Source organism: Thamnophis elegans, chromosome 1 (genome assembly GCF_009769535.1).
Source record: "Thamnophis elegans isolate rThaEle1 chromosome 1, rThaEle1.pri, whole genome shotgun sequence".
Classification (NCBI taxonomy): domain Eukaryota; kingdom Metazoa; phylum Chordata; class Lepidosauria; order Squamata; family Colubridae; genus Thamnophis; species Thamnophis elegans.
Genome location: NC_045541.1, coordinates 51,999,622 through 52,015,412, shown reverse-complemented (window position 1 = coordinate 52,015,412; position 15,791 = coordinate 51,999,622). Strand labels below are relative to the sequence as shown.

General features: G+C 36.0%; 1 protein-coding gene across 1 annotated transcript in view; it reads left to right on the top strand.

Moving 5' to 3' along the window:
- KALRN (kalirin RhoGEF kinase) overlaps positions 1-15,791 on the top strand; it is a gene marked incomplete at its 5' end in the record, with an annotated part of 302,460 nt that overhangs the window by 254,712 nt on the left and 31,957 nt on the right. Inside the window, 5 exon segments of the mRNA XM_032209049.1 lie at positions 801-972; positions 2,670-2,911; positions 4,788-5,035; positions 9,174-9,297; positions 15,183-15,242. Of these exon segments, the coding sequence (XP_032064940.1) occupies positions 801-972; positions 2,670-2,911; positions 4,788-5,035; positions 9,174-9,297; positions 15,183-15,242 (846 nt within the window).

Genomic DNA, 15,791 nt, shown 5'->3' with positions numbered 1-15,791 from the left:
CCTCACGGTAAATTATGCAGATTATAAACGTGAATATGATGAGCCTTACCATTTGAATTTAAAAATAATGATTCTGTAAGGGGAAAGGGGGCTTCAGAATATATTTACTATCATTTTTCATTATCACACTGTTGTCTTAGGTGATTTTTCGATCCAGACAGCAAGATATAAGAAATTGACTTTATTCCTGTGTACAACTAGAAAAATTAAACCACTTATGTATAAATATATATAAAATCCTATCTGAAAGTCTTCAACATGGACTAAAAACTAAAAGTTCTCAAAATCACATGAGTGAGCAAATGGCATAGTACTGTTGATGCTCACATGTATTGGCAAGATGCCTGAAAAGCCATTTCAGGAGATATTTGTGTGAACAATTTGTTCTGTGGAAAGAACTACAAGTGATTACATGTAATCGCCTTGTCTTTTAAAAAAAGGAAGCTCACAAAGATAATTCAAAAGTTGAATATACCTGGCCGAGCACTTGAAGAACAAAACTAAATTGCATCTATAATGCAGCTCCCAGAGAAGAGGTACCTGATGAGGTAAAACCTGCTGCTCCTTTTATAATGCTGCAGTTGAAGGGCTACCTTTGAGTCCACTACTGCAGGGCTGTCAAACTCGCAGGGCCATATGCATCACATGCTGGCTACACCCAATTTAGTGAAGAGGGAAAAAGTCCAGATACGTCATGGGGTGCTGCCATGACAACACGAGTTTGACACTCCTGCACTAGCATGATCCTTTCCATGTCCCCCTTTGCAGTTACTTTTATTTTTTTCTCTGGCTACTTGCAGATGACATATCTAATACTTGAGGACAATGTGGACAACGATCCTTGCAAATTTGCTCTCATGAATCGGGAAACATCAGAACGGTTCATATTGCAGTCTGCCAATCCTGAAATCCAGCAAGCTTGGGTACTGGATATCAATCAAGTACTTGACACACAGAGAGACTTCTTAAATGGTAGGTACTTTGCTGCTCTGTTGAAATAAAGCCCAAGTACTTTGCAGTTGGCTGTAAAATGTTAGTTGAATCAATGTCAACATGATATCAATTATAGAGCCCTCTTCATTATCTCTGTCATTCATACTGAGCTATTGCAGTCTTCACCTTTATATGGAACGTGGCTAGAAAAAGGCTAAATGCATACTATCCATTTTACATATTAAAAACTGTATTGAAGTCTAGCAGATTGTTGACTCTATTGATATCTTAGTACTAGAGGTGTATATTTTATCTTAAATCTTTATGTTATCACTACTGTCTCTAATAGATTAGTTGCATTCACATATAGGAATATATTTCCAGTGCAGGTTAGACTCTAAACAGTTGTTGGATTTATAACTTCTTGGTAACTGCCACCCAGTAAAACATTTTTTAACTCTTCACTGGGCATCAGGTGGGGAGGGAATCAAACAATCACACATGTGTGACAAATCATCATGGAAATCCTGTCATCATGTATTTGCATTCCAATATCTGCCACTGGTACATAAGTTGTGTCATTTGCATGATTATTTCAATACATATGTCTGGTCATTATGGCTTCCTGTGGATGTCACTGAACAATTCAGAAAAGTCAATGGAGAAAGTGGTTGACCCCTTATTTCAATATTGTTGTTGTTGCGAAGTCATGTCTGATCCATCGCGACCCCATGGACAACGTTCCTCCAGGCCTTTCTGTCCTCTACCATCCTCTGGAGTCCATTTAAGCTCACACCTACTGCTTCAGTGACTCCATCCAGCCACCTCATTCTCTGTCATCCCTTTCTTCTTTTGCCCTCAATCTTTCCCAACATTAGACTCTTCTACAGTGAGTCTGAAATGAATATTTCAATATTATAGGTGACCATCTCTTGATTATGTGTATAGAGTTGAAACAGCCACAAAGTTGTAGAGCAATAGTTCATTCATTCATTTTAATTTCAACCAGGAGTATGTAGGGAAAATGACAGAACTTTTTCATTTCTCATGGTAGAAGTCTTCACCCTTATTTCTGGCACATTCAGTAATAGCATGATGATATTATTTATTCCTCATTTGGAAGAGACCCTCCTAAGTTCTATAGCATATTAGCATAATATAGTGTAAGATGCTTTTCTTTAATAAGTTTCATGTAGGATTCCAAGCTTCACATTTTATGCAATGATACAGTGGAACAGACCTATACAACAAATTTAAAGCATGTCACTATCATGTAAAACAAATGTCTATATATGTTTGTAGTTAGAGGAGGCATAATTGTCTCTGCTCCTTTGTCCTTTGGGCTGTAAAGCTAGAATATTGAAGAAGCCTATGGTAACTCTTCATGAGACCTGAAATATCCAAATCTGTGGCACTGTTTTCTTTGCTCATAGAGTTTTTAAACTTGCTCCTTCCTCTCACTAATGAAAAGGCTTCAGTTTTCCAACTGCTTTTAAATGAACAACTGATTAGTTTTCAGTTGTATTTGTGGAACTATTTTAAAAATATTTTAGGGAAATTGTATGCAGTAGACCTAGCCTGGAAACTAGGAATATAAATTTTGTTTTGTTTTCTTTTGAGGAAAAATGGAAAATTATGCCATTTTCAATGATTTACAAAGGTCATTTGTGACCCATTCTTGCTTCGTTATATGATAGATGGGGAGATCTGCTGTAACACATCATATTCTGTTGTAGCATTACAATCTCCAATAGAATATCAGCGGAAAGAAAGCAGCAGCTCAGCTGTAATGAGACCCCAGACCAGCCGGGCACCTCAGCCCATCACCAGACCCTATTCCTCAGGACCTGTAGGATCTGATAAAACTTCAAAGGCTACAATGCGCAACCCATCTCTTCCACCTCTGAAGATATCTACCTCCAATGGTAACACAGGGCATGAACAGCACCAGCCTGAGGACAGATATGAACAGAACAAGGTAATGGAACCACGTCCATTCTAAATTTGGCCAGCTGTGGATCTGGTTGGTGGAGGAAGAAGTAGTGGAGACATAATAAACTATTGTTTTTTGAAGAATCCATATTTGCTTGTATAATGCACCAATCTGTATGGCATGGTTTACAAATCAGAATAGTTGACTCAGAGGTGGTTGCTCCCGGTTCAGCCCAGATTGGGCGAACTGGTAGTAGCAGTGGTGGAAGGCAAGCACGCGCATGAGCACAAGGGAACCAATAATAAAAAAATTATTCCCACCACTGAATTGACTTTACATAGTAGAGTATTCCAAACCAAACTTAACAAAATGTGTTACCTGAATCAGGCTGTACAGTAAATATATAATACATGATCTGTGTAGTCATTAAACGAAGAAATATGTACCATATTTTTCAGAGTATAAGATGCACCGGAGTATAAGACGCACCAAGGTTTTGAAGAGGCAAATTTAAAAAAAAAGTTTTTGCACTGCAAACCTCCCAAAAACAGCCTGTTTTTCGCAAAAATGGGCCCCTTTTTTTCAAAGAAAGAGCATGAATAGCCCTTAGGAGGCTTGTAAAGTACTCCTGGGGGGTGGGAGAGCCAAAAATGAGCAAAAAATGGCCCTTTTTTTGTCAAAAGGAAGGGCGTGGATAGCCTTTAAGAGGCTTATAGAGTGCTCCTAGGGCCTGTGGGGCAAAATTGAGCAAAAAATGGCCCGTTTTTTGGTCCTTTCTGCCCTCCCCAGCCCCCAGGAGCTCTCTGAAAGCCGCCTAAAATCTATGCACGACCATTTTGATGAAGAGGCCGGGGTTTCCAGAGGCAAAAAATGCTGTATTCAGTGTATAAGACGCACCCAGATTTTCAGCCTTTTTTGAGGGAAAAAGGTGTGTCTTTCTTATACGCCAAAAAATACGGTAAGTTTATTTTATCATAGTGAAAACACAGTGGGATGCTAAGGAAAAACTTAACAGCCTACTGTATGAAGAATGAAGGAAAACTGCTAAAAAGCAAGCAGTCTACCTGCTGACAAACATTAGGCATTAATCATTAAACAAATGTTGATTGATGCCTTTACACTTTTTGGCTGCCTCTTTTGAAGAAGTGATATAAGGAAAGGTTGCTTAACTATTTGACCAACCACCCATTTTCCCTTCAAAATTATTGTTCTCTTCTGTGAGTCTCTAGATGTGGATTTAAGCAACAGGCTGTTGGGAATTTATGCACTTTGCTTCCCAAATGAGTATTTCAGCTTTGATCAACTGGAAAGATTAATAAATAAGGGACATAAACATAATAGCATGCTCAAGCCAACATTGTATTGTAATTTGCTTTAGATTTTGCCTCATCTGATTTGCTTGAATTGCAAGGATAAAATGTAGCCTTAGTTCTACTCAATATTGGCACTCGGTAATCTTTCCTTTGTGTTGTAGATAATGCTAGTACTTGAACGGTTTCCAGGCAATTAAAAAACAAACAAGCTTTGGACATCTTTTTAATAGCAACATATGCTCAGATTCAAATTTGAGATTTGAGAATACAATATTGCTTTCATACTGGGCCTTTTATTCTGAAATTGCTACTATACAGTTCAATGTCAATGGTCCAAGCAAAATGGTATTAATTTCATTAATTTCAGTGGGTTTTGTATTCCCCTTTTGTTTGTTTTTTCAGTCTGATTTGTAGTGCTCTTAAGGTCCTAAAAGAATTAATGCCTCCATACCTCATCTTGTTTCAGTGGATATAATACTGCTTCAGTTTTTAAGGGGTGATTTGTCTACCCTATTAATTATCTTGTTGCTGGACTTCCCAGAATGGTGATGAAAAGTTAACATTATGCCACAGTTATCTTGTTGCTATTCTCTATGTTTCCTCTTCAGAATGACTTGAGTGGGTGCAATGGAACCTCTTCTATGGTGGTCATCAAAGATTACTATGCATTAAAGGAGAATGAAATCTGTGTCAACCAGGGTGAAGTGGTCCAAGTACTTGCCATTAACCAGCAGAACATGTTCCTTGTATACCAGCCTGCCAATGACCACTCACCAGCAGCAGAAGGATGGATCCCAGGGAATATCTTGGCTCCCCTCACTAAATCAACTACAGATAGTAGCGACGGAAGCATAAAGTAAGTGCTGTGTTGGATTCCCCGGGAGCAGTATGTGGATTTTTGAGGAAAAATTAAACACAAATGGTAGGATTTTCCTACTGTTTCCTTAGATCTTCAGTGCCATTGGAACAAACTATGCTTGATAACACAGCATGGGGTATTCATAGTTGGGTTTTTTTGTTGGTTTTTTTGTGTGTTTTTCCACTTATAATTTATAAAATATTAAAATCCATAGACAATTTAAAAAGCATGGTTTATGTTCTCCATCTTTTCCTAATCATGGACCTAGTTGACTGGATTTCTATTTATCTTGTGTTTAAATAACATGTGTGCGTATGTGTGTAGACCCATACACACATATGTGAATGTGAATGGGTGTGTGTGTATATGTGTGAGAGAGAAACAAACAAAACAAACATTGCTCTCCTCTACTGGCTTGAGTCCTGCTTCTAAAGGAAGAGATTTTATGTTGTCTATGGCAATTTCTTGTACAGTTTGTAACATTTTCCTTTTGTTTTGTTTTTTCTGTTCGCATATTTTGTATAAAAAAAAATTTGTTTGATAAATCCCTTTTGCAGTACATTCCTGTAAAAAGTATTTTGCACTATTTAAAAGAAATCCCATATTTGAAGTCAGATTGTGCAATATTATGGATAGTCGCAATGTTCATCATTGTACCTGTAATGTAACTAATAATTTTAAATGTACTATTTTAAATATGTAAAATAAATTTTCACTATGAGCATGTTTTGAGAAGATTATAAAAGGACCAATTTCTGACCCTCTTTAGTTCTTTTTTTCTTTCTATGTTTTGTTCCTAATTTAATGAAATGTGAAATACTCTCCAATTTTTTTGTCATTTTGTTAATTTGAAATGACTAAATGCAAGAAAATGTTTTTTGATATTAAATACAAAAGGTACAATCCTTTTCCATAAAAAACTGTTGTTGTTTTTTTACACCTGCAATTGTCAAACCAGTATCAGTTTTCTCACACAAAGTCACCAAAGCTTGATTTTGCCAGTGGTAAATATTAAATATTGTGGTTTAAATGCTGAAATACAATACCATGTTCCTTTCAACCAATCACTAAGCCTGGTTCTGATGCTGTCATCCCAAGAGCTTATATATTATTAATTATAATAGGGATAAACCCATACCAGTTGCAGATATGCCGTTAGCCATTGCTTACTCTTGCTTTTTCATAGATACTAACCAAGTTCAACTCCAAACAGGATTTCTCTTTCCACCAAGATGAAATTTGATAAGAAGGAAGAATTGGTGATATCCATGATTAAAAAAAAGAAGAAAAAAGAGAATGGGTCTTTGAAGCAAAACCTAATCATTTCTGTGTTAATGATTAATAATGTGTTAATGAGAGTGGTCTGACAGTGGCAGAATTATATGGTCTAGTCAGTCTGCACATCCCATGAGCATAGCTAGAAATTGGCGGTGTGTGAAATACTTGGCCTTCCGTTCATAGGATAATACTGAGGAATCACCGAAGTGATCACTGGGGAAACTCTGAGGCTGAGTCTTGCCAATTGTGTGTAATTAGACTGAATTGACAGCTGCTTAAATCTCAGTAACAGCCCAATAAATAGTTCCTGAGAATGATAAGATGTGCTGCTAATTGTTCCCTTAAGTTAGTCTGTTTAGGACCGCTTCATACATGATAGCAATTGACTTAAAAATGCTACTCCTGCACAGCGGTGGCTTCGTCTAAGCCCCTTAATGTCTTGCTACAGAGAAAATGGTGTCATTTACATCAGCAGCTTTTCAGGAATAAAGCTGCTCTACTCTAATGTCCTTGATGAGACAAACGCTGAAGCTATGAAAATAAAGCATGACATACCAGGCACACAAAATGAATACCAAAGATGGTGAAATAAGAGATTGGGTGTGGAATGCAATGAGGGAACAAATACACAGAGAAGGCACACACACACACCAATACACGAGAAGTGAAACAAAAATAAATGAGGACGTAAGGAAATTTGTCAGTGTAAAAATTAAGGGTATTGATATAGGCTTTGGTATAAGGCTATACCAAACCTAAATTCACACATTGCTCAAATGTCTTGAATTATGTAAAATTTTTCAGTTATCTTTTTTAGAAGCCCATGAAATTACTTGCAGATTTGCACCTGTCATTTATAGCTATTTGGTGAAGATTTCATGTTATTGTAGAATGGTGAAGGGGCAAGGGAATTGTGTAATGTTTTCTGCATCCTGTTTCAGAGATGGGCCTTATCTGAAAGTAAACTAGAAATTGAGAATCCTTGCCTCCTTATTACTATTACAAATTTAAACAGAAAGAGAGAGCAAGGGTTCTAGACCCATCTAATTTCACCTGTTTTACTTCTTTAATAATGTTTTCATTCTTCTTGCTGGACTTTTGTACTTAGATGGACTCAGCTGTAATCTTGAAATATTTTAATGAGATCTATTATCAAAAGTCCTCCTCAAATACTTTTAATACACGCATTCATTGCATATTATAAGAACAGGACCATAGCCCTAGTTTTATATATATTGCATTTACAGACCTGCTGCTGGAAAAGCAAAAGAAGAGAGAGATTACACAACTCCATTCATTCATTGAATGTATCTATTGAAAATGGGGGGGGGGGGGTGTAAACTTTTTTAGAGTAAATACCACAAGATATAAACCCACATATATATGGGTTTATATATCTTGTTCAGTAAGAATCTGAAAAGCTACTTAAGAGACATTTCTTGAAGTGCCAACACAAGCTAATAAGTATTCATTCACAGGAACTAAAGGAGGTTGCAGGAGAAAAGCCAAGCCAGACTTGCAAGATTCTGTTGTTATAGGCAATATTAATAAAAGGAGCATTGGCCTTCGTGTGGAGTTGATTTGTGATTGGTTTGGTCCACATTGTGGAGCTGACAGTGGAGTACTATCATTAATTATATAATTGATTTAAGATTAGATTTCATTCCTGCCATGACTCCGTCTGCTTTTAGAAACTCAGCACATCATTCAAAAGCTTAGTGCAGCCTTTGACACTGTTAAACACTGTTTAAACACTGTTGTTGCTATGTTGCAAAATGGGAACAAATTGTAAGAAACCTTCATCTGGTCATCCATTTTCACTAGAGGCATTATTAAATAGCTTTAAAAGATTTTTTTTAAAAAATTCATGTACATCTGTATACTGTTCTAATCATAGATCCCAGGTGCATATGCATAAGCATTTACTGCCTCCTATTTAGCATGCTTGCTGCTATAGTATTACCCTGTTGCTCTTGCGACAATTGTGATATGCTTTGTAGAATCACCTATTTGTATAGTATGTCACTTTGGTTCTGCATGAAAAAGGCACAATAGCAGGCTACTTACCTTTTGTTTTAAGTATTTCTTTTCATTTCAGTGCACTTCCCAAACCTACAAATATATTTGGAATTTGAAGAATATAACTTCTGCTAAAAACCTAAAATCCTACTTATAAATTCTATATTTTTCCACTTTACCTTTCATGCTGTTTTCTCTCTCCTACTTCTCCATCCCAAAGAAAAGCTGCTTACTGATGTCAAACCACTTTATTGATACCATAGCACAATATGAATACAGTCAATTTAATACTCTCTTACTTAGAAGGCGTTTTTTTGTTTGGCAAAACATTATTGACGTTGGACTGATCAAATGCAGGCGGACTAAAACATCAGGAAATTTAATTATAATGAAACTTGCTCCAGGGAATAGCCAATTCTGTTACTTTAATAAAATTGCAGTTGAACTTTTGATGTTTTGGAATACGGCACTGAATTCTGGAATATGGAACTATTTGTCCATATTGGGGGCACACAGACTTCTCTTTCTATTCTAATACTTCTTGCTGCTTTAGTGTCTAGTACTAAATCTTTGCATGTTACCAATCTTACATAATACAGCTTGCTTTTCCTCTGTATTTGAAAGATAACGTTTGGGTTCCAACAGGAATAACTGTATTAGAATAGTTTGAATTTAAGGTTTGAATATGTATATATCCAAGTAGAGATATTGCAGGTGGCTTCCAACTCCTTTGGAGGAGCTGCAGAGATTTAGAACATGTATGCTCCTTGCCTTTCCACCTCCCTTCCTCTTCCTACTAAGAGCTGCTATTTGATTAGTGCATTTTTTGGTATAACAGGAAGTCATGTTCATGGCATACCCTGCGCATGAGAAAGCGGGCGGAAAAGGAAAGCAGTGGCAAAACGGAAGCCAATGGCCTACGTATACCCAAGGATATTCTGGGCAACAAAGTCTCTGTTAAAGTGAGTAAGGCCATCTGAAGCTGTTCGCTGCCTACTGCTTCTCATCCTCACTCCCCCTGCAACATCCTCTCTGTGGACAGGGGGTGACATTTTTGTTTTTTTGTTTTTTTGTTTGTTTTTTGTTTCCCTTGTTTTGCTTTTATTTTAAATTTCTTTTACTTTTTGGTAGTAGTAGCCATTCTGGCCGGCGTTTGCATGCAGGATTACAGCACAGCTTTTTTCTCCTCACCACTGGCATCCAAAACTGTAAGTAGAGTGTATGTGTGTGCTCGTATGCGTGCGTGCATGCATGTATATGTGCCCGGAGGGCGAGTAGTACTTTAATTTCAGTAGTTTTTTTTAACAGTATCCCAAATATATGTGTGGTAAAAGCTCACAAGAGTTGAATGGAACCAAAGCATGCAGCCTAATTAGGAACTATTGTAAATATGTTCTCATCATTTTTTAATAAGAGATAAGAAAACTTGAGGAATGGTAAGCCATGACAATGTAGTACAGAAAAATGATTTGGTAGGGCTCCTTTGTCTGCCTAAGGTCTTACATTATAGCTTTTCAGGCCTTACAGAACCATTCGTCTTAGAGAAGCTACTATACTGTAGCATTCGAATCACAGCCTTTGCTTTCTAAGAATTGGAGATGAGAAAGAAAACCAACACGTTCCTCCTATTTTTCAACTCTGAGCTGGATATGCACTGTTCCAGTTTTTTCTCCTGACTTTGGCATGACACTCATGGAATTTTATCTCTTCTGTAGAAAGAATTCAAATAGCTTCCAGTTTATATGATTGATTGATAGACAGACAGACAGACTTATTGTCCCTGAGTGTACACTAATCGACATACATTAAAATGAAATGTCATTGCATACAACTCTCAAAGGGTCACCACCTCCAATATAAACTACATACACATGGCTAAATAAACACAAAGTTATGCCTATACCTACATTTATGTGACACAGAAACAGCACAATCTAGTTCAGATGTATACATGTACATGGCTTAAGAGGTAATAGTGGGGACAACAAGTTTTTTCTTCCTCCTGCTGTTGTCCCCAAATCAATTGGTTACAAGCTTATTGATGGCAACTAAAAAATACAGAAGACATCACTGCTGTGAATGGTCCCTCTTTCCATTACATTTTGATTTGTTTATGTTATAGCCCAAACTTGGTAATTCTTCATTAAACAAGTATGTATAGTTTGTTAAACCTTTGTAAGAGGACTAGTGTGATGTTATATGTTGGACTAGAAGCAGGATATGGAAGCTGGTTAGATGATTTGGGACCAACTGTAAACACACAGCCCTAGCCTGTACAAAATCTATCAACCTGCACTAGATTGACATGATAATTTATAGTCCATAAATATCACTGAAGATGCCTTCATCCTGCAATGGATTGATTTGAAATAATAACAATAGCAAAAGTAATATCACTATCACCCTTTGAAAACTTTCATGAGGTCTGGAGATGTAGAAACCTGCAGCTTTCCCTTTTCCTATCTCAATAGAATTGACATACATTGTTTCATGTAATTTGTTTTGTGCAGTTGTATAATATAAATAGTGTATGAGTTGTATTCAATAGATACTTCAATCCAGAAAATATGGATTCAATAGAATTCTTAAGTTATGTGATTAGCCCTAATAAGAACTTTATATACCATATAAGGCTATAATATGATTTGTTTGCTTTAGTTTAGCATGTTATGAGTATTGTTCAACAGTGCCAGACCGAGCTATATTAACTCATAAACTAGTTTGGCATGGATTTAATGTACTGTGTAGACTCCATATATTGTCACTTCCATAGTTCCTATGGTTAAATCTAGTCCATACTATAGAAGGGAGAAAGATTAAGGAATGCCCAGTCAAAGATTTACTGTGATAGATCCACAGATTTCAAGTGATCTGGAAAAATGCATATTAAATAAACACAGTATAAAACTATTCTCTAATCACCTGCTATCTTTCTGGAAGTTTGTACAGTTATTCAAATGTGAGGGAGAAAATTCTTAAGAGACTTAAGTAAAATTTATCCATTGTGACATTCATGAGAATTAGATTTTCACACCTTCTCTTGCCATATGTTATACTGAGTAAAGAACCTCTAGAGCACTGAAATCAGCTGTCAAATTCCAGAATATCTTCTGGCATTGATTTCAACAGTAACTTGGATCAGGCAATTAAGTTTCAGTTCTTAATCACTGAAAAACCAGATAGGATAGGATAGGAATGAATGAGGCTTGAACAATTGAATTATTATTCCAAGTTATCCATCCTTTGCCCATATTCTCATGATTGTCTTATGTCTTATGCAGATGCTGATGAAGCATAATTTATAAATGTGTGTTTCCTTTATAAACTTTCTTGAACGTTGATGTTTGGTGCTATTTATTGTTGATACCAGAGCAAGACTTGATACAAAACAAGAACTTGTATTCTGGGAGAATGGTACAAATAAAACCTATATCTCTACATTTATTTCTTCCCCACCTCCCCTTTAAATCCTGTTCTAAAATTAAGCAGATCTCTGTTTCTCTGTCACAAAGAGTTCTTATCCAAATTCAACTTGATTCAGCAAGGATATTGCCAGTTTAAACTTGTGCTTTTGCAACAAAAGTGTTCTACTTTCTCTTTTAATTAATATTTCCCAGGTTTGTGTTTGCATTGTTTCGTGGAAGTAACAGATGTTAGAAAGAAATAGAAATGCATATATTTCTATTTGTTGTAATTGCTATAAACTGGGATAGAACTTCTGTATGTTTCATAATTGGGGAGAAGGAGGAATTTGTGCAGTTGCAACAGTTCCCACTCTTCCAGAATTCCTCCTCTGTAACTATGAAAGACAAGAGGAACCCTATTTTATCTGAACAATTTCAAATATGTGATCTGTGTAAAAACAAATAGACATTTACAGTTCCACAAAGATGGAAAATATTTGTCAACCAGAAAATACTATGAATCATTAGTGTTTATCATCATTTCACTTTACTGCATTCCATTAAAATCCCACTACTGATTTAAACCAAGATTATAACGTTCAAGAAAAAAAAATCACATATATCATAATACAATATTAAAATCCTAGCTAATAGTTCTAGTACATTTAAATTTACTCATCCTTTACAGAAATATTATTTTTTTAATTTGACAGCACTATATTTTAATTCTTTTTCTTCAAATTCTGATTTAAAGATTTTTAGAAGAAACATACAGAGATGTTTAATAACAGCTTCTTATATTCTCTTCCTTAACAGTATTGTTCCAGGGATGCAAAATTGCTTGTATTTATATTTAAATACTGTAGATTTAAATAATAAATTCTATGCCGGAAAGCTAAAAGAGGATATAAGATTTGGAGTGTTTTTCCTAAATATAAAGTTATCTTTTCTACATAGAGGACAACATTTTATTTTATCCCATTTATTTCAAAACCAATATATTATTCTGATCACATGGCTTTTAATTTTATTAAAATTAAATTTAATTTTATGGGGATAAAGCATAAAATACAAATCAATTATATCAAATATTAAATAAATATTAAAGTAAAAAGTAATGAAGTATTACCCACTTCTAATACCCAGACTGTTAAAGAATAGTCTTGGCAAAATTATCAAACCCATTATTATTCTGGCATGAGCTAGCAAAATTGAAAGTTTAGAGAGGTAAACATTTTATTTTTGATAAAATAGATTTGTAATTTGTCAGAATTACTTTATCAATAAAGTAATTGTGAATGGATTAACAATTTTCTTTCATTGGCAGGAATTTCTTCAAAAAATGTTCTTACTCATAAAGTGGGAAGAGGGAGTTTGGGATCTGGTTGGCTGGTTTGCAAATTCCCACTGCTTCCCAGAAACACACAGATCATCCGTCTATCCATTATCTGTCTGTCTGTCTATCTATCTGTCTGGTTTGCTGACCAATTCTCAATAACCCGGGTGGGGGCTCACAGTCAACCAATTACAATAAAATCAATAAAACTGGCAAGTGCAACAGATCAGAGAGATTGAAGGGAAAGGTCTTAATCTCCCTTGCACCTGGTGAAGAGCCCGTTGTTCATGGCTTTTCTAAACAACATATTTGGGAGAACTTCATTCCAGAAGGCACAAACTGCTACATAATAGGTGTGTTTTCAGGTGACCCACCATTGTTTAATCAAAGGAACTCAAAGATTTCAGTGGAACAGATAATCAGAATTGCTTCTTGTCCATTTTGTCAGTGGAAAAGGTTTTCTGGACCATTGATGAAAAAAGTCCAGGGCAGCAGGAAGCTTTGTTGGATGAGATCCATTGTCTTCTCTTGACTGCACTTTGTTACCCACCGACTTCTATTTACTTTCCTATCTCAACTACATTATGCAAAATTGCAGTTTAAGATACTAATTCCAGCTATGGACTCCATATCATTTGTCGTAAGATGCCACAAAACTCTTTGTTACTATTTCTTAAAAGTTAATTTTGATTTGTGATTTTTGCTCTTAAAAAAAACTTTCTGTTTTAAGCTCAGAACACAGCCTTTTCTGAAATGTTTTATTTTATTGCCTGAGTTGACAGCATCCTAACAAAAGCCAAACAAAAGTGGCTTAATTGTTCTATGCTATGAAACAAAACTTGGATGCTGTCCAGTGTTCTAGCATAGAAAACAGGGATGGGGGGGAATCTTGTGCTCCCTAAATTATTCACACACAGTTGCTACCCTCCTACCCTACAGTCTGCGGGAAAATTGTCCAAGATAATTGCAAAGAGAAAACAATGGAATCTTTTTTTTCCATATAGAGATTGTGTAATGTTTTCAAAATTATTTAAATTATGGCTTCTTCAACTACTGGCTGGTAGCAATCAGAATGGGTTGCTATCCTACCCACTTAACAATGCCAAGTAGAAATCTAGGCATATATTTTTCTAACACATGCTCAGAGCAACTATTTTAATGCAAAATGTAATGTTAGTTCCCAAAAATAAAGCTAAAAAGCAACAGAGCATCCAGTTAGCTAAGTACTGAAAGAGCAAATCCTCTTTTGAACAGACAATATATTAGATCATGCCGCCTTCTTTATATACACAAATGAGCATTTATGGTGATTGAAGAGACCCTACTTTATGGATGAATTCTATCAATGTCTTTGGTAGGAGGGGAGTCAAATTCGAGATCCGGTTGTGCCTGTCTTGGTGTTGTGTTGTGTGTGTTCTGTCAAAGGATTATCAAGTCTGTCAACACTGATTGAGCATATTTGGTAGGCACCTCCCTCCTTAAACAATCCATTCAGTGAATGGAGGAAGGATGTCCTTCAATGCCATAGCAAATGTGCTACTTTCTGCTGTGCGCTTGCATTTATCTAAGTGAGAATTAAGAAATAAAAAATCAAAAAATGACATTCGGATTTTTCAAACTGGATTCACTTCTGAATTCTGGGCTATTCAAGTTTCTTACAGTTGTAGCACATAAAAAAATTAATGATTGACATTTGATCACATGGCTGAAATTCTTTAAAAAGGGCACCCCAAAAGATTGACTAAAGCACTAGACTCTTGACTCATCCAGAATTCTTATTTACTTGCCAGAATTGGATGTGAAAGGTTATTTAGATATAATTATGTCGGCCAAGTTCCAAGAGCCCTCCCAAATGGGGAAGCTGATATAGCAGAGGTAGCGTTTCATAGTGCTGCTTCCATTTAATGTATTTTTTCTAAATTCTTTAAAGGCAGTTTTCCTTTTATTTTGCCCAGTGTGTATTGCTTGCACCTAGTGACTTTCTGTTGGAAAGTATTTTGAGTTATTGGTGGCCATTTCTATGTTGCTCTTAATTGCTCTGCTCTTCTCCTCTTTAATCTGTCTGCTGATCAAAACTCTGTTCTTTTTTCTCCATGCTGCTCAAAAGGAGACAAACAGTTCAGAAGAGTCAGAATGTGATGACCTTGACCCCAACACTAGCATGGAGGTAGACCATGATCCTTTCTATCCTCCCTCTCTCAAATCCAGTATTATATTCCCCAGAGAATTGTATGCCTGTTTTGAAATAGTATCTATAAAATTTGGTGTCTCTATTTTAAAAGAGAGGATGACTGTGGTATACTGTAGTTTCAGAATGGAGTTCCTGTCCCCAACAGAAGATCTTAGGCAGCAAACTATCTCTCATTTAATTTTAACAATATCCTTCTACATCAATGTGAGAATTACATGTAAGATACCAAATAGTCTTGGGTTTACTCTGGATAGATTCATTCTGTAAATGAAGCTGGGACTTCCACTGTGAGCTAACACATCAATATGTACAATTAATGTCTCAACTGTTATGAATTCAGCTGGTTTGCTCTTTCTTGGTTCCACTGATCTAACTTTGAATGGGACAGTCTGATATGGTAAATAATATGTGATGGGAGGTATCTGTTAATTAGAATTTTGATCCGACTGCAATAGATAAAGAACCATAACAGTTCAGTATTTACAACAAGGTCAATAGCCATCAGAAGTGTTTGCTGTACTAGTG